Source organism: Thunnus albacares, chromosome 14 (genome assembly GCF_914725855.1).
Source record: "Thunnus albacares chromosome 14, fThuAlb1.1, whole genome shotgun sequence".
Lineage (NCBI taxonomy): Eukaryota > Metazoa > Chordata > Actinopteri > Scombriformes > Scombridae > Thunnus > Thunnus albacares.
In genome coordinates, this window is record NC_058119.1 from 19023878 (window position 1) to 19042189 (window position 18312).

The 18312-nt window shown below is 39.7% G+C and overlaps 3 protein-coding genes across 4 annotated transcripts; 2 read left to right on the top strand and 1 right to left on the bottom strand.

Annotated features, from left to right (window-relative positions):
• The first annotated feature begins 138 nt into the window (after positions 1 to 138).
• On the top strand, positions 139 to 8783 carry dis3 (DIS3 exosome endoribonuclease and 3'-5' exoribonuclease). The gene is made up of 21 exons (XM_044373579.1): positions 139 to 801; positions 2144 to 2301; positions 2558 to 2754; positions 3003 to 3076; positions 3223 to 3390; positions 3565 to 3729; positions 3928 to 4041; positions 4281 to 4418; positions 4576 to 4722; positions 4829 to 4945; positions 5059 to 5160; positions 5537 to 5601; positions 5761 to 5845; positions 6052 to 6179; positions 6459 to 6545; positions 6683 to 6839; positions 7270 to 7484; positions 7623 to 7791; positions 7932 to 8090; positions 8219 to 8341; positions 8470 to 8783. The coding sequence occupies exons 1-21, from the start codon at positions 583 to 585 to the stop codon at positions 8536 to 8538; spliced, it is 2856 nt and encodes a 951-aa protein (XP_044229514.1). The 5' UTR covers positions 139 to 582; the 3' UTR covers positions 8539 to 8783.
• Positions 8784 to 9550: 767 nt separating this feature from the next.
• bora (bora aurora kinase A activator) lies at positions 9551 to 14966 on the bottom strand. 2 transcript variants are annotated; one of them, XM_044373523.1, is made up of 12 exons: positions 14833 to 14966; positions 14382 to 14536; positions 14122 to 14228; positions 13204 to 13249; positions 13035 to 13113; positions 12869 to 12913; positions 12702 to 12758; positions 12320 to 12600; positions 11591 to 11753; positions 10869 to 11449; positions 10515 to 10655; positions 9551 to 10332 (listed from the first exon to the last, which is right to left on the bottom strand). In XM_044373523.1, exons 2-12 carry the CDS (start codon positions 14529 to 14531, stop codon positions 10312 to 10314), a joined length of 1671 nt encoding a protein of 556 aa, XP_044229458.1. In that variant the 5' UTR covers positions 14532 to 14536; positions 14833 to 14966; the 3' UTR covers positions 9551 to 10311. The 2 variants fall into 2 exon arrangements, with proteins under 2 accessions (XP_044229458.1, XP_044229460.1); XM_044373525.1 differs by having other exon boundaries at positions 14382 to 14531; positions 14833 to 14936.
• Positions 14967 to 14991: 25 nt separating this feature from the next.
• mzt1 (mitotic spindle organizing protein 1) lies at positions 14992 to 18225 on the top strand. The gene is made up of 3 exons (XM_044373526.1): positions 14992 to 15288; positions 15491 to 15636; positions 17671 to 18225. Exons 1-3 carry the CDS (start codon positions 15237 to 15239, stop codon positions 17692 to 17694), a joined length of 222 nt encoding a protein of 73 aa, XP_044229461.1. The 5' UTR covers positions 14992 to 15236; the 3' UTR covers positions 17695 to 18225.
• Positions 18226 to 18312: the final 87 nt, after the last annotated feature.

Sequence of the window (18312 nt, forward strand, 5' to 3'; positions counted from 1 at the left end):
GTTAGTGTTAGGGTTAGAATATCAGACTAAGCCAATCAGAGGCAGAGTGGGGCGGGTTATGACTTCGCCATCCTAGGAAAAAAAAATATCGCCAGCTGACGCCGTGTTGGGTGCTTTTCGCCCCAGCGCCCCCTGTAGTCATAAACGTGCAGTACAACAACCGTCCACTCGCTACAATACACAAGACGAGCAGTTCCTCCTCCTACACGCAGGGGCCGCTGTACAAGTAAACACCCGGCCAACCAGTCCCTCTTTTGCTTTCCTCTGCTTTGTTTTCACTGGGCAAGAATTAGATGGCCGACCAAAAATTAAAAGCAAACTTTGTTTTGTCTTTCGATGTTACCTTTTGAGGTAAAATAGGATGTGTTGTTAAAAGGATAGGCATTGTAAGCTGTAGCACTAGCTCTAGCACACACCTTTTTCGGGCTGCAGAAATATAAAAATACCTCAAAACTCCTGGAAAGTTTTGGTCGGCCCACTCAGTTAGTTTACACATGGGGAGCCAGTTCACTCTTTTATCGCCACCAAATGTTGGGATAAAAACACCAGAGTTTTACCTTTTTTAAAACCGTTATCGTCATCATGCTGAAGTCTAAAACCTTCGTTAAGAAGACCCGGTCTGGCGGGGTGATGAAAGTAGTGCGTGAGCATTATCTGAGAGATGATATTTGGTGCGGAAGCGAGGCTTGCAGTGAATGCAAACAGGAGTCCACGGTGCTGCAGAGAGACGCGTGTATTGAGAGCAATCTGTGCTCATATCCACATTATCTGCTCCCTGACACTAATGTAGTGTTGCATCAGGTAAAGAAAAGAAACTTTGCCTGGATATCTTATTTCATACTTGTGCTCAAGCAAAAAGGCTTTTTGATCATCAGGCAGTCTAATATGATTTACAGACATCTTGGCTTTTAACTTTCCATACAGGTTTCTAGTCCGCCCCAGTCTGTACCTCGCATGTATTGTGATAATACTTCATGTAGTATCAGATCCTTTACTTAAGTAGCAGCACTGGTACAGCAATGTAAAAATACTCCATTGCAAGTAAAAGTCTTGCGTGAACAATCTTGGTTAAGTAAAAGTACACAAGTATTAGCAGCAAAATGTAGTTAAAGTAGTGGTTTGGTCCCTCTGACTGATGTATTATTATATATGACATCATTAGATTATTAATACTGAAGCATCAGTGTGTAAGCAGCATGTTACTGTTGTATCTGCTGGAGGTGGAGCTAGTTTGATCTACTTTATATACAGTTAGCTAGTTTAGTCCAGTGGTTTCCCAACCTAGGGGTCGGGCCCCTTCAAAGGGTGACCAGATAAATCTGAGAGGTCGTGAGATGATTAACGGGAGAGGAAAGAAGAAACAAAGTTCAAATACACAAACCTGTTTTCACTTTTTTTTTTTTTTTTTTAACTTTTTGTCTAATGTTTGATTTTTGGTGAAATATTGGATCATTTGAACATTTATTGAAATGAAACCATGTGAGAAGTTTAGAGGGAAAAATCACTATTTGGTTGAGCTATTAACAACTCAGACATCTGAAATGTGACCCGACTACAAACTGCTTTTTTTAAGACGTCAAAAGCCCAAAAAGTTGGAAAGCACTGGTTTCATCTTTAAAATGTTTTGTATTTTAAAAGCTTGTTATATTATCCATTGTGTTAAATCTTCATCTGAAAAGTAACTAAAGCTGTCAAATAAATGTAGTGGAGTAGGAAGTACAATATTTCCCTCTGAAATGTAGTGGAGTGGAAGTATAAGGTAGCATAAAATGGAGATACTCAAGTATAGTACAAGTACCTCAATATTGTACTTAAGTACAGTACTTGAATAAATGTACTTAATTATTTTCCACCACTGGCTTCATGTAATATGATAATTCATGAGAGGCACAAACTAAACCTCATGATATTTATTCCTGAATGAAGAGTATGTCATGTTACTGTACTGTTATTTTTATTATTTTCCTTTTCACACAGCTGTACAGCTATATGTGTCTTTTCATGACTATAATTTCAGTATATTAATGAGGATGATTATGATTCTGTGATTTTAGGCAATAGTAACAACTTTTGCCTTTGTTCAGTTTTACTGAACAGTTGTCAGTCTCTTTAAACATATTTTTACAATTCCTGTGTCCTGCAGATCGATTTGTTGGAGGATCCAGTGATTCGTAATGTGATTATCCTTCAGACTGTACTTCAGGAGGTTCGCCACCGCAGTGCACCAGTCTATAAACGCCTAAAGGACATCATACATGAGAAAGAGAAACACTTCTACACCTTTACCAATGAACACCACAGGTAGAAAGACACGGCTGTTGTTTTTCTGCACCACAACATATTACTTGTACTATTTTTATAGTATGTAAAAGTTATAGTAATATCCACACGCACGTTCCTCTTCAACCAAAGATCTTCATATAAGACCTTCCTCATGAAATATATATGTATTTCTATATGATATACATATATATATATTTGTGAATAGCACACAGAATTTTTTGCCCTCATGCTTGTAATCCTCATACATTAATCGTCATCATTTTCATTCTTCCAGAGAGACATTCATTGAACGTGAACCGGGGGAGAGCGCTAATGACCGTAATGACCGTGCAATCCGAGTGGCAGCCAAATGGTACAGCCAGCACCTGAAGACATCTGAGTCCGACCCAGATGGGCTGAAAGTGGTCCTCCTCACCAATGACAGAGGGAATAAGGAGAAGGCAGAGGAGAAAGGCCTGCTGGTGTACAAATGTAAGTGGTCTCTCTTCACATAGTAGCAGCAGTCTAAAAAGCTTTGCACATTAAGAACATAACACTCAGAAACGTTTTTGAAAATTACCATGCACTCTAACACTACGTGCGGCCAGAGGGTTAAGAGGTTTCTTCAGGAAATAGAAGCTTCCTAAGTCCTCCTCATTAAGAAATACAACTATGCTTTCAAACTTCATCAGCTGTATCTACCAATTTGTCACAAACACTTTCATTCATTTCCTGTCTAGTTGAAGAGTACATCAAGAGTCTGATAGCAAACCCTGAGCTTGTGGATCGCCTGGCATTGTCAAATGATGACAAGGTAAACACACACACCTTTGTGCCTTTTTAAATATAGAGTTAAACGCTAGTTCATGTTTTTAGGTAAAGTGTTACTGTAGCTGCAGCTATTTCTTACCTTCTCCTCTTGTCGCCCTCCCATTTATTTCTCCTTCCTCCCTCCCTCAGAACGAGATCACCAGCAGTAAGGTGTTATTCCCAGAGCACCTCCCTCTGTCCAGGATCCAGGCAGGCATCAAAAGTGGTTCCTTCCTTCAGGGAACCTTCAGGGCCAGCAGGGACAACTACCTGGAAGCCACAGTCTTTGTCCAGGGAGAGGGGGAAGACAGCACAGAGGTGTGTATCTACGTGTGAAAATCTGGAAATGTAAGGATGTATCTCCCAAACTTTATCTGGGTGTTGGTGAGAATTTGTCGTGCAGTGGTGAAATTTAAGTTTCATTAGAGGAGTGACTGGCAAAGTGCCTGCATATGTTAAAAACATTGTCCTTGCTTTTCCGTTTCCTGCCAGGTTCTCATCCAGGGTCTGCAGAACCTGAACAGAGCGGTATACCAAGACGTGGTTGCCGTGCAGCTGTTGCCACGGAACGAGTGGGTGGCGCCCTCTTCAGTCGTGCTGCAGGACGAGGGCAAAGCAAAGGATGATAATGCTGAGGAAGAAGAGGAGGAGAAGGCTGTGAGTAAATTACTGATTTTGCCTCTGCTTACAGTTGATGGACATATATGCTGAAGATAGGTGTGCTGTGTAACACAAAAAGAGAGCCCATATTTTTTTGTTTATTTTGCATTTAAATTGCAACCCCGATGAGCTCTTCGGAGCTGTCTAAATATTCTCTGTGTTCCTGTGTGTGTGTGTGTGTGTGTGTGTGAGCAGCTGAAGATCTCAGCAGCCGAGGCAGCCAGGAAACCCACAGGCAAAGTAGTGGGAATCATCAAAAGGAACTGGAGGCCGTTTTGTGGCATGCTCAACGTTTCCCAAATCAAAGAGGTAACACTGGACTGCTCTATATATCAAGTCTAAATAGACTTGCTAAGTCTAAAAATCCCACAGAATTTGAATTTCTGTGCCAAATTTTATCATGCAGAGGAAGGAAATATTATTGTTTTACTTATAAAATTGATAAAGGTCTTGAGACCAGATATTACAAATTGCCTCACCACCAGTGCTGACTGTGTCTTCCTGTCTGTTTCCTGCTTTTGTAATTTTTTCTCTTCTTTTTCATGAAGTCAACACGCCACCTTTTCACGCCAGCAGACCGCCGTGTTCCACGCATTCGCATTGAAACGCGTCAGGCAGCCACACTGGCAGGCCAGAGGATCATGGTGGCCATTGACGGCTGGCCCAAAGACTCCAGGTATCCAAATGTGAGTGTCCTACGATTAGTACGCACATCCTGATCTGTCCTAGTTTGACAGGACTTTGAATTGTTCATGTTCTCTGTGTCTGTATGAAGCCATGCCTCTCTAGCTTCACAAGTCATAATTCTGCATATAAATACAAAGTGTGTTTCTTTTTTTTTAGGGTCATTTTGTGCGTAGTTTGGGCAACGCTGGGGAGAAGGACACGGAGCAGGAAGTCCTGCTTCTGGAGCATGACGTTCCCCACCAGGCCTTCTCTCAAGCTGTGCTCAGTTTTCTTCCCAAGATGCCGTGGGCCATCACACCAGAGGTAATTGCTGCGTTTCCAGAGATACACTGGGATTTTGCAAGCACAAACTGTATGTAGAGGTGTGTGTAGATATTAATGTGTGTGTGTGTGTGTGTGTGTGGTACAGGACATGGTGAGGAGAGAGGACCTGAGAAATCTGACAGTGTGCAGTGTGGATCCTCCAGGATGTACAGACATAGATGATGCTCTGCACTGTAGAGAGCTGGAAAATGGAAACCTTGAGGTATGCATATTGTAAACACACACATACACTATTAAATAACAATATTAGGTTATTTGTGTGTATGTATATATATATTGCGACTCGCTTTCAGTATGTTTTTTTGTTTGCTGTAGGTGGGCGTCCATATCGCTGATGTCAGTCACTTCATCAGACCTGGAAACGCTCTGGACAAAGAGGCCGCCAACCGTGGCACCACCGTCTACCTGTGTGGCAAAGTGAGGAGAAACAGTCATATCACAGCATGTTTGACAACAGAGCTTGGTTGCAAAAAACTACAAAACATAAAGCAATGTCTCTGTTAGCTCTATAAGCTTTGGGATCTTATATTTTGCAAACCAGTTTAGGTGAACACAGAATCTGTTTCGGATGTAGTCGCCTGACGCTTTCGCCATATTTTAAGCTTTTTGATTCTATTCCAATCATCTCATTTTCTCTGCATATGTGCCCTCTGCGTGTGGTTTTAGTGCAGCTTTTTAGGAAGAGATATTTAAGTTGTATTGAATTTTTGAATATTGTGACAACTACTATGCCTGCCTTGACCACCAAAGAACTGAAATAAAGCCTCTTACATGTGTTTGATGTGTCCAACAGAGAATAGACATGGTTCCTGAGCTGCTCAGCTCCAATCTTTGTTCTCTACGCTCCAACGTGGAGAGGTGAGGACACACACACTTCCACTTACTCAATAATAGATGTCAACTGTGCTCTTTCTTTTCCCAAAATATCAAGCACATATTTTTGCCATTCTAGCTGATATGAACTGAATGTGGTTCTAATGTTTGTCTGTGATTATGTTTTTTTTTTTTTTAAATAAGGCTGGCTTTCTCATGTATCTGGGAGATGAACCATGAAGCAGAAATTCTAAAGACACGGTTCACAAAAAGTGTCATTAACTCAAAGGTAAAGTAGCACCATGTAGACGCAGAAGCACAGAAAATATGCAGAAGCGTGTGTGTATCAAATATCCTGCAGCTGATACTACTGCCTGCTTTGATTATTTATTTATAAGACACAAAATTACAGGCTTAGTTTGATTTATGTTTATTTAATGTTGATGTTTTATACTAAATTCTTTCTCTTCCCCTCTATCTCTTAATTCGGTCCAGGCATCTCTGACTTATGCTGAGGCCCAAATGAGGATTGATGACACCAACAAGAATGATGACATCACCAAGAGCCTGCGGGGCCTCAACAAACTGGCCAAAATCCTCAAGAGGCAGAGGATAGAGAAAGGGTAATGGCTGGCAGTTAGGAGAAGAAATAGCTGCAGGAAATGGATTTACAGAAAGTAGGCCAGCACATCATATTGTTTTGGACAAAATTTACTGTTTTTGATTGATCCGTGCAAAACTCAGTCACTTAAAAATTAGTAAAGATGCCTTCCAGTTCACTGATAGTGAAAATAGCAAATCAGGATAATAAGGACAATAGGGAAATATGGGGAAAGAATCCAGCTCATGAGGTTTAATGGATCGTAGTTCCTTATATGAATTATGTTTTGTGTCGCATTCAGGGCACTGACGCTGTCATCTTTGGAGGTCCGTTTCCACATGGACAGTGAAACCCACGACCCCATTGACCTCCAGACCAAAGAACTCATGTAGGTAACTTCAAAAAGGAGCATTCTGCAGAATCCTTTTTGAAACCCTTTTCTCCACAAAATCTCTCCCTTTTTATGCTTTTTTCAGTGTGTCTCATGCAATCTTTTAGTTAATAAACTCATCTCCTGGTTTTTAGGGAGACCAACTCCATGGTTGAAGAGTTCATGTTGCTGGCAAATATTTCAGTCGCCCAGAAGATCTACGATGAATTTTCAGAGTGCGCCATGCTGAGGAAACATCCAGCACCGCCTCCATCTAACTACGACATCCTCCTCAAGGCTGCAAAGTCGAAGGTGGGTGGAGATGGATGATCATGCAGAAAAAACAGCTTTGGTTTTCAAGTTATATGCCTGTTTCTTGAACTCATTTGTTTCTTTTGGCCTAAGATGTTGTGTCCATTCATTAGCAGAACCTCCAGATATCCACATTTAAGAGGGCTTTCTTACAATGTCTGTTCAGTTGGAGTCCCTGTAAATGTTATTACCAGAGAAATCATGGTCAATATTGCTGCAACCTAAAGTTAGAATTCAGGTTGACAATACACAAAACTATTAACAGGCACAGAAGCAAGCGTGTGAATAGACTAACAAACAGAAATTGGGCTCCATGTTCAAACAAATGTTCAAATCAAAACATATCTACAGTTTATGACTAACCATGCTCATGACTTGTATTATAAATACATTTTAACATACAAACACTTTTGTGTCCTTCTCTTAATAGGATGTGGAGATCCATACAGATTCAGCCAAGGCACTGGCTGATTCCCTTGATGTGGCCAAGGTGGACGGTTTCCCATACTTTAACACGCTGCTGCGCATTTTGGCCACTCGTTGCATGATGCAGGCCGTCTATTTTTGTTCTGGCATGGACAACGATTTCCACCACTACGGTCTCGCTTCACCCATTTATACACACTTCACATCACCTATTAGGAGGTATGAAAACAGACACTCTACACTACTTGACTAATTGAGTTTTGGCGGGGCCTTTATAACAAACAAATGTGCATAATTGACAGATCATCACACCGCAGTGCTTTCTAACCTTCTCATGTCATCTGCTCTCATACACAGGTATGCTGATATCATAGTACACCGCCTGCTGGCCGTGGCCATAGGAGCAGACAGCACCTACCCAGATTTGATGGACAAACATAAGCAGTCAGCCCTCTGCAACAACCTCAACTACAGACACAAAATGGCTCAGTATGCACAGAGGTCGTCAGTGGCCTTCCACACGCAGGTAACCATATAGAGACACAGTGGTTTGATGTATCCATCATGATATCATTTTGACTGACCTAAAGTGAAAGTCAGTTTTATAATCTCCACAATAGTGCATATTATAATTTCATGCTTTTAATACACACGATCTCTTTCCAGTTGTTCTTCAAGAGCCGAGGTATTTTGAACGAGGAGGGATTTGTACTGTTTGTGAGGAAGAATGCGATCATTGTACTCATCCCAAAGTTTGGCCTGGAAGGAACAGTCTTCTTTGACTCCAAAGACAAAGCAGGCCCAAATCTTGTTTTTGATGAAGAGGTATAAACTCTTAATTCATTTAATTTTATATAACTGAAGTCATTCATTTGCTTCAGTTTTGTTTTAACTCAACACTGATAAATGTTAATGAACAGTGCTTAAAATATCTCTTCTGTATGTCTGTTGAGGGTCCCACTCTGGCAGTAGAGCAGCACACCTTCCACATATTTGACAAAGTGAAAGTCACCATCAGTCTAGACGACTCCAACATTCAGCACCAGAAGATCCGCATGTCTCTGATTGAACCGGTGGTAAGGACAGACTAAACCGGATATGGGTTTTACTATCAAAAGACGACCTTTTTAAATCTTGAAGAGATTTTTTTTGTCTCTTAATTTAAGCCTTATCAAACAGCTACAAGCTAATTATCCTGTTTCAGATTCCTGGTGTGAGTGTTCCAGCCCCAGATGTTGAGCCACAAGCCAAGAAACCCAAACTGGACCGCTGACACAGAAAACAGCAGCGAAGCACCAGAACCACCATCTGATCCTCTCGAATATTAAATCTTTAAGAACCAGTTTTGAGTCTTTGTTATGTACATTATAGATATAGACATTGTTATACTTAGTGTACTGTAGTGTTCCCAATTTAATAAATCTACCACAGAGAAGCTACACTGATCCACGTGTACCCATCTACTCTTACATTGTCATTTTATCATTTCAAACTTGACATAAAGTGTTTGTTTTTTTACTTATTTGTGTCTGTGTGTGTTTTGTAGACTCAACATCAACCTTAAGCTGCAAAACTTGTACAGGAAATGATTCATAACACTGACAGTTATGATCTACAGCTTTGTTATCTTGATATAAGAACAATGGAAAAAATGAATAATTATCAGAGCATCCTTTATGAATGTTATAAAATTTTGAGTAGTAAAAATCTCACTACAAGGTCCATTCAGCTGTAGATGCTCTGGTTCATCTAAATGGACTTTTGGGGTGAGATTGGTGACAGTTTCCAAGGTCAACAATGAACTTTCAACCTAATTTTTTAAGCCAGCATGGACAAGAAGTGCCCAGGAAAATGGAAATTTGAACACCACCAATTCCATGACAACTAGGCAAACTTCATGTCCATCGGAGGATCGTGGTATGGTCAAAAGCTCAAGAACAGCCACTAAATGGATGTTGTGGTGCGATTGTTCTGTCGATTACTGTTGCCATGGTCAAGGATGAACTTTATATCTCAAAATTAGTATTCAGTGATCCTACAGTAAAAAGTAAAACTCATGTTTGTCCCATTTAATCTTTTACTAGATTTCTAAACCATTTAAAATCTCATACTATTTAATGTGGACAGAATATAGAGACACCATATGGAGCTCGACCCTGAATATTTAGAGACATTTCTAGACCAAGTCATTAAGTCAAAATACTCCTTTACTTAAATGGTCAGGACTAAAAATAAACAATGTACAAAGACCCCTCTCAGAAATAAATGTGTTCTCAAGTCAGATAAAAAATTCAAGTTAATTTAATGTGACAATGATCCAGCTCATGTGTTAAGTATAGAAAAACGGTGTACAAATGGCTCCATCAGCTATTAAGTCATTAGTGGCATTATTCAGTGGGTCTTTTGGAATAAATATTCTTACAATCCAAATAAGATCCACAAGTAACCTCAATTTTAACATTTCTCATTCAATAAAAGAAAAAAAAAGTCAATCATATAAAAAAAAAAAAAAGCATAAATGGTTTTAAAACATAAATACAGTACAAATCTGATGCCATCTGAAAGTCAGGATTTATCAGGTCAATCATGTCAGCACCAAATAAAATTGAAATCATGGCATTAACATCAATACAGCATTCAAGGAGGTTACTGTTGTGCAAGTTCATTACAAAATTGGCTATTTTTTTCCTCATCACCCCAGTATCCTGGATCCAAAACTACTGTTGATTTTGGATCATCGTTTTACAGTGGTAGTAAGATAGGCTGTGGGTAAAGTCTACTCCCTTCTAACCTGTGATAAAACATATTGTAGACCATTTCCTTTCAGTCAGGCAACTTGTACCTGCACCCTTGGAAGAAGTAATAACCACTTGTGAAATCTCTGTTCTTTTTATACCTCATTTAACAGTTGACCCCATTCACCGTAACCATATTAATTTGACATAAATGCTTCAAAACATAGTGTAAACGTTGTATTTGATTGCAAAATAATCATCTTAAGCTTCTACTAGAAGAGGTGTCCCTTTCAATGCATCCGTCAGATGGCTCAGTGGTGAGGATAAAACACCTGGAAAATAAGAAATCACTTTAATTTATTGATAAAACAAAAGACTGTGAATCAAATCTCTGAGCTAATGCCTGTCAGCATGCACTAAACTGTCAATTAACACACTTGACTAATCGATATGTGTGTAAGATGTATCTTAAATAAGTGCTGTGTTAGTGTGTAAAGGGTTAACAGTACTGTACCTTTACTTTAGTGTGTCTAGTGAGTTGGTAGGCTTCTTCTGCCAGGTTTGAACTGAAGGACTCTTTGCTGTGACAGTCTGAGCTGAGGCCATCAATAAGACTAGCAGTGCCCGTTGAGGTAGTATTGTACCCGCTGTCCACCTGAACACACACGAAAAAGCAGTCAGTTACCATCAGATAATACAGTTTTCAGTTCCGCAGTGTCTTATTCGTCCACAGTTCAACAAACTAACTAGCCTCACAAAGAGCGATGTGAAATTGACAGATTTATTCATATAAAAATATAAGAGAGTTAAATATTCTGTGAAATATAAAGAAAACAGACATTGCCTTGATATCAGTGCTTACACGAACCTGCATGCTGGAATCGTAGCGTATGCTGCTTCCCTCTGCCAGGAGAGACACAAACATCTGAGAGCTTTCTACTGCTGACACATTGCCCATGCGAGAGCTGGTCAGCTGTCCCAAAGGCCCTTCATTCTCCTCCTCTTCATCCTCATTGTCCTCCTCCAACCTCCCCTCCATCCTTGTCTCCTTGCCCTCTTCCATATCCACAGGTTCCAGAAGATCCAAGCTAACGCTCTCAGCGTCGGCAGGGTGAGCGTCCCGGGCCAGGGGTGAAGATGGATCTAGCTCCATAGATGGGAGAGTGGACGAGCAGGAGGAGGAGGGGAGTTGGTCCTCAGCCTCCTGATAGTCCTGGAGCTTAGGGTTGAGGATCGGGGAGATGAGGGGAGGGGAGGCCCAGCAGCGAACTCTCGCCCTGGGCTTAGATCTGGCGTTGTGCTTGAGCTCATTGTGGCAATGGAGCTGTTGTGGGGAGCAGCTACGAATGGGAGAGCAACCCTCAACAAATGGACTCTCAGTGCAGGAAGGGATATCTACGTCCAGGGGAACACCTTGTGGGGTCAAATTCCTCGGCTGCTTCCTCTCAGCTTAGGAAAGAAGAGGGATAAACAAAAAGATGGGAGCGTTAAAGAAAGAACACAGATTTTTAAAAACCCTTATCATAAGAGGTTGTATAATGGTAATTATGGTACCGGTGAATTGTTGAAATTACAAAACCAATAGTCTACCTGAGCCAATGGGTGTGCGGGCTGCATTTGCGACAATAGGAGAAATTGTGGGAGAAACGAGGCCAGCAGGAGACGACTTATCAGGGAACAGAGGACTCGTGATGCTGCCCAGGCTGCAGTCCCGGAAGCAGCCATGCTGGATGGGACTGGACGAGAACTGACCCTACAGTAAAGACAAGACAAACATATTTTCAGTTTTTAATAGTTACATTTCTCTTTATTATTTAACAAAAATGTAATGTTTGATCCAAGTACAAAAATATTATTCTGCACACAACACACACACACACACACACACACACACACTCAGCACAGTTTCCAAGAGGCCACCTGACCTCTGCAAGAAAAATCTAGAAGTAAAATTTAGTGGTGAAATTAGGTTTTTGCTCTCTTTTCGCAATTGTTATGGACACTTGACATTGAAATTCTGTAGAGTAAACAAAAGATCAATAAAATTTATTAATGGAGATGCATGACATATTAATCTTTTATGACTTACATAATAAAACATTATACTTTTGATGCCATTAGACACAACAAAAGATCACAGATGCACATTTCATAATCTCCCAAATATAGAAGGTAAAAAAAAAATCAACACCAATGAAAGTAATATAATGACCATAATAATAATAATAATTGATAAAGACGTATACAAAGAGTATGACAAAACATTACTGCAACCAATGAAAGCCATCATTAATTGCACCGCTACACTTCTCCACTCACCGTAGATGGAGTCGGAGCAGACACACCACAGGACAAAGGGGAGGAAAAGATGGATGATACAGCTTCTCCCTCAGAACCTGCAACACCTACTACGGCTCCCTCTCCTTGGTTTAGTAGTGACCTCTCGTGCCTGGAATGATCTCTTTCTGGGCTTGGTGGGCTGGAGCTGTCAGAGCCGCTATAACTGCCTTGGCCATCAAGGAAGAGTTTTCGCCTTAAGGAGGATGAGCTGAGGCTCTCCTGAACTGCATCGCATGCTTCCTCATAACGGTAATATTCCCCTGAAGGGAGGGAAGAAACAGATAAGACGGTGAATTCATGGTGGAATACTCTCTCATAATTGACTCTCTGACTTTGTGCTGGCATCTTTTTAGACACTTACCTAGAAGTTTCTCCAAATCAAAAGCCAAGGGTAACGAAAGAGTTGTCTGACAAGCAACTAAAAAACAAACAAGGTCAAAAAACAAGTTATTAGACAGTCAGGGAAAAAGAAGAATTGAGCACTGCTAGAAGAAAGTAATGTCAAAGCCTCTCAAATGACACACCAACCTGAGTGTTTTTCTGGCTCCTCAGCAATCATTGCAGACATACAACCTGAAGGTGCAAGGACACAATACAGTAACATGAAAATGAAAGTCACAAAACCAGAATCCAGCATGAAATCAAAGCACAGCGAAGAAAAATATCTGAAGTTGAAAGTAATATAAAGACTTACTTTTCTTATGGATCTGAGGGGCTTTGCGGGTGTCTGGGGCCGCCCAGGGGGAGGGCACAATGGTTCCTTTAGTGAAAAACTTTTTGGGAGAAAGGCGAATGACACAATTACATATGACATTAAGTGAAATCAATATATCAACTTCTCTATTCTTATATCATCAGCATACCTGTTCAATCGCATTCTGGCGCTTTTCCTCGATGTCAGAATCCGTCCTAGGTGTTTGAGAGAAAAAAAAAGCTTGTCACTCAAATTCTATCATGTTTAATTTGCTGTCTGGACTTAACGCATCAAGATAGATTCACTTTATGAAAGCAGACAGGAAAGTGTATAACAAGATATATTTAGACATGCTGATTGAAGGACAGATTCACAATTTTTCAAGTCTGTCTTGAAATAGTCAGGTGTCCATATGAACACTGAAAGAGGTTTTCCTTGCTGTAATCATTCCTGCTGTTCATACTGGCTATTAAAAGATCCCCTTCAAATGTGCTTTCAATGTAAATGATGGAGGACAAAATCCACAGTGTGTCCACTCAGTCATTTTGTGTAAAAATGCATTTAAATGTTATTTTGAAGCTTATATGGGGCTTCAGCCGTCTGAATCAGTCATATCAAGTGGATATCTGCTACATTTACAGTCTTTTTAGCATAAAATTCCCTCCTAGTGTTTTCCTCTTGAGCTGTGGTGGAAGTATAGTAAAAAAAAGAGGAACTTTGACACTAAAAAGACAAACGTTGAAAGATATCTACTTGATTTGACTAATTTGGACGACTAAAACTTCATATTAGCTTCAAATAAACTTTTAAATACATTTTTGCACAGGAGGCTTGTGGATTTTGGCCCCATCACTTACATCGTAAGTGCATTATGAAGGGATCTTCTAATGGCCAATATGAGCAGGAGGAATGATTATGGCAAGAAAAACCTATTTCAGTGTTCATTTAGGCTCCTGATTATTGTATTAAGACAGACATGAAAATTTGTGAACCTGTCCTTTAAGTCACCGGGATTTCACAAGGAAAGTCAATGTCACTTTTATGTATCTATCATAAACCACTATTGTGTCATCACTACATACAGTACCTTGTCTGGCTGAGGTAAAAGGACTGTCGCTGGATATCCTCTGGGTCTATGTGTACTGGGAGAAGACTGGCCATTTCATCAATAGACCAGTTAAACTTCGGGGGAGTCTGGGGGGAGAGAAAGATGAGGAAGTGAGTAAAAGACAACATAAAACCTTCAGTTGAGTTAAATCTGTGGGCATCATACATTATACAGACATTTGCAATAGTAGATGTTTGGCTATGCATGTTTAAAAGATTTGAGGTTGTTTTCAAACTTACAGCTTTACAAGGTTTGGACTTGAAGACAGATGGACTTGGCACCAGGGGTTCACGGAGATGGCGATAGTCATTAGGACTTTCAAAGGGGTTTCGTATGGAGGGTCTACCTGGAGTCTCTGGAGTGATCTGTAGCTCAACATGGTCCCCCATCTTAACTGACCACAACAGATATTACAGTCAGCAAATAGGAATTTCAAAGATTTAAAAAAACACCAATGCAAAATGCAGACAAACAGGGGGTACAATAACAGCCAGTCTTTCGTTGTAAGGTGAATAGTTTGGTATGTTAGCTACATTATTGTTGACTAGTCTTCGAAGAAAGCAACTAACGACAAATAATCTGGTTTCATCGTTACGTTACACAATTTTCCTTCTTCCCTCTTTCTTAACACACTAAAAACAAGGTGAACATTGAAACATTAGCCGATTATTTTTTGTCGATGGTACTTACAACTATAAACGAGCCCGTACTTTGAACACACAGCTAAAAAACAATATTCATTGAAGAGTCAGCAGCAACCAAACAATCCGTAGTGAGACGGCTTCAAACGTTTATTTCAATTTTGCTCTCAAGGCCCAGCAGCCAATAGAAACGCTGCAGGAAGCTCTTAGTAACCAATGAAGGAAGTCGTGTCGTCACTTCCTCTGCCAGTCTGGTTGTCGTAGTGATCCCGGCAAGCTAGGTAGCTAGCCGCCAATACTGTCTCTTAATTCAGCTAATAATGAATACGAAACGTTTAAACTCCGACTGAAGAGTTGCAATAAGTTATTAATCTCGTATCGGATCTTGTTTGTTAGCCACTTGCTAGCAAACGTTGGCTAACTAAGCTAACTAAGCTACATCCATTCAGCACCATGGCAAGTGCATCAAACGCAAACCTAAACGCAGTCCGGGAGACGATGGACGGTAATTATATAATTAAAGAATATATCCAATGCGTATTTGAGAAATAATTTCAAATTCGTTTTGTTTAACGCGAACATATCGGTTTGCTTGTTTGTAATCGTTTCAATAATTGATTGTATTGAAGTCAAGTCAAGTTTTGTCTAGCTGTCAGATTAGTGGAACATTAATATCTAACTAACTCTTCTCCTTCTTCCTTCAATAGTGCTGCTGGAGATCTCCAGACTGCTGAACACAGGTTTGGACATGGAGTCTCTGTCCATCTGTGTGAGACTGTGTGAGCAGGGCATCAACCCAGAAGCCCTGTCAGCAGTTATCAAGGAGCTGCGTAAAGCCTCCGAGTCCCTAAAGGTACAAAAACAAACTCCTGAATAACTCACTTTTTTACGGTATTGTAAATAATCAATTTTGATGGTGGGCAAGTCCCACCCCCGTTTATCCATTTTATAAACTGCTGACCATTCAGTTAATTATTGTTAAGAAATCGCCCATGAGAAATTACCAGACCTCAAAGTGATGTCTTAAAATTTCTTTCACTGTCTAATCAACAGTCTCAAAACCTGGAATCTTCAATTTTCATTGATATGAAAGTGTGAAAATTTGAAGATCCTTCAAATTTTAGAGGCTGAAATCATCTAGGCTTATGTATTTTTCTAGATAAATTACCATTAATAAATGATTGAAATTGCCATCAATTTAATTGTGTGTTGATCAGGTAATTCATCGATCAACAAATTGTTTCATCAATTAATTCAGATGTTGAAGTGATATCAATACAATTTCCTACACCACCACTAAAAACTACTGCAGTGTAGAGATGTGCCAGTACACTGTTTTTACAATATATCGCGGTAAAACAATTGACGGTATCTATACCGGTGTTGTGTAAAAGTCTGTTCCCCCCTCAATTAATGTTCCCCTCCTGGGGTTAAAGTAAGGTGAAACTTATATTGACAGGGGAACAGACTTCAACACAACACCGGTATACCATTTTTATGACAAACAATGGTAAAACTGCTGATATTATGAATACCAGCAACCATTTCCATTACCATGATTATCGTTGTTTTCAGAGGAAACCGTGAGCGCAGAGCAGCTGTCCTGTCTCCATTAGTAGTTTGAGTTTGTTTAGACACATGTGGCCTGTAAAAGCCCTTTATAACTGATGTCCTGTGCGTGTTAACAAATTTCTCTGCTTTTTAAAAATCAATTTAACTGTTAACAGCCAGCAGATAAAACTTAATACAAAGTTCTTGCACTCAAGGAATCAATCGATTAATTTTATCAGGAAAAAAATCGTGAATTTCCAAAATATGAATGTTTTTGTAGAGACACTGAGCTGCATTTTAAGTGATTTCTAGTCAACTGTCTTAAACTTTGATCAACCTGCTTTTGAGTTTAAACTGTTTTTGATGTTTTTTCTTCAACAAGGCTGCAACATACAGCTCAGTTCAGTGAGTAAAACCCAAGGCAATCATGGTGTGAAGTAATTTAACTATAGTTTAGTACTAATAGGAGGATTTCAGGAAACGTGATTATTGTGATAAGTTCAGATGCCCACAGCTGCTGACCTACATGTTTTTGTGATAAAAAATTAAAGCAGTTAAAAGGGTTTGCTAAATGTGAATGTTTACAACGACATGTTATAGGGTTGGAGGAGATTACAATATATACCATTAAACAATGAAAAATATGTAAGCTGCCTTAAATGCTGTTTATGCTCAGGTATCTGTCCCTTGAGTGTTATGCTATTATAGACAATATTGGAAATCAGTGGGAATAACTGTTGGACAGCAGTGATAGATTTTTGAACAAATGTGTTGAAGTATCTTGATTTGCAAAGTAATTATGTGATTATCCCAAAATACACAATCCCATCCGGCTCTTTTATCCACCAACAGTTTCTTGATTTTCCAGAAAACATGTTATACCGCGATATAGGCTGCCCGATATGATAACAGTCTGTCCGTATATCACCTCCTCCTAACATGGCATAATATTGTCAAAGTTTTGTTCTGGTGTTAAATATGACTTCCAACATGTCACCTCCTGTCAGGTGTTTGCAATAAATGTGTGCTAAACAAAACTGAGAAATTATGTTCTATATTATATTATATGCTCTATATTCTTTTCTTGAGGCTTGTTTACTGATATGGGTTTTTCCACTTCAGAGTGACTGAATCATAAATTAATTTTTATTACGATTAAGGACAACTGATAACACTTTTAAAAAATGCACGCACAATGTGAATTCCTAATATTCATTAGCCTTTGTGTTTTCCACACACATCAGACTCCCAGACAGTTGTGTAATTCAGTCATAAGACTGAAGCCTGTATAGTGATATAATATTAATCACTGCTGTATATTTATATTTTGTTTCAGGCTCCTGAGAACTGCACAAACTGAAGATGAAGACTGGTCACCTCAGTTTGGGACGTTTTTAATGGGGTCATACCTCACTCCCGGATCTGTACAATTGGATCTTCAGCCAATCAGATCTGTCGCGTGTTGACGATCTGTCCTCAGCCTCCTCTGTGACTAATGTGCTCCTGTCCTGTGCTTTGGCTGATGTTTGACCGAGTTTTTGTATACAGGTGTCGACCTCAGTCCTCCTCTGAAACGCTCCCAACAGGAGAGCACGCTCAGCCGTTCTGCCTCTAATTTAAGCTTGCTCCAAGTAGTTCCAGCTGCCATTTGTCATTTGAGTGGTATTAGCACTGACATCCTGCCTTAATTTAAGAGCATACATTGCATATCTGAGTCAACTTGTATTGCACTTTTCATTCAGTAAATCTTTTTTTATGACGTTCTGAAATGTAGAATTAGTTTTTAATTTTGTGTAAGCATAATACATTTTTCAACTTTTGCCATTACCTTTGTCCATGTAACCATCAATGATTAATAATGTCTAAATAAAAGTGTTACAGTCAACAGCCACCAGGTGGTGTTGTGTCATTCTTATTCCAATCTCAAGTATAGGTATTTATTTGATGTTTGGTTCTAACTGTGCAAGTATCTCACAAG

Excerpts from the sequence above, each read along its gene's own strand:
- dis3 (XM_044373579.1), top strand. The coding sequence starts at position 583 with ATGCTGAAGTCTAAAACCTTCGTTAAGAAGACCCGGTCTGGCGGGGTG. Across the intron at positions 5,161-5,536 it reads CCGTCTACCTGTGTGGCAAA|AGAATAGACATGGTTCCTGA; the intron begins GTGAGGAGAAAC and ends TGTGTCCAACAG. Across the intron at positions 7,792-7,931 it reads CAGTGGCCTTCCACACGCAG|TTGTTCTTCAAGAGCCGAGG; the intron begins GTAACCATATAG and ends ATCTCTTTCCAG.
- mzt1 (XM_044373526.1), top strand. The coding sequence starts at position 15,237 with ATGGCAAGTGCATCAAACGCAAACCTAAACGCAGTCCGGGAGACGATG. Across the intron at positions 15,289-15,490 it reads AGTCCGGGAGACGATGGACG|TGCTGCTGGAGATCTCCAGA; the intron begins GTAATTATATAA and ends TTCCTTCAATAG. Across the intron at positions 15,637-17,670 it reads AAGCCTCCGAGTCCCTAAAG|GCTCCTGAGAACTGCACAAA; the intron begins GTACAAAAACAA and ends ATTTTGTTTCAG.
- bora (XM_044373523.1), bottom strand. The coding sequence starts at position 14,531 with ATGGGGGACCATGTTGAGCTACAGATCACTCCAGAGACTCCAGGTAGA. Across the intron at positions 13,250-14,121 it reads TTTTACCTCAGCCAGACAAG|GACGGATTCTGACATCGAGG; the intron begins GTACTGTATGTA and ends TCAAACACCTAG. Across the intron at positions 10,656-10,868 it reads GCTACGATTCCAGCATGCAG|GTGGACAGCGGGTACAATAC; the intron begins GTTCGTGTAAGC and ends GTGTGTGTTCAG.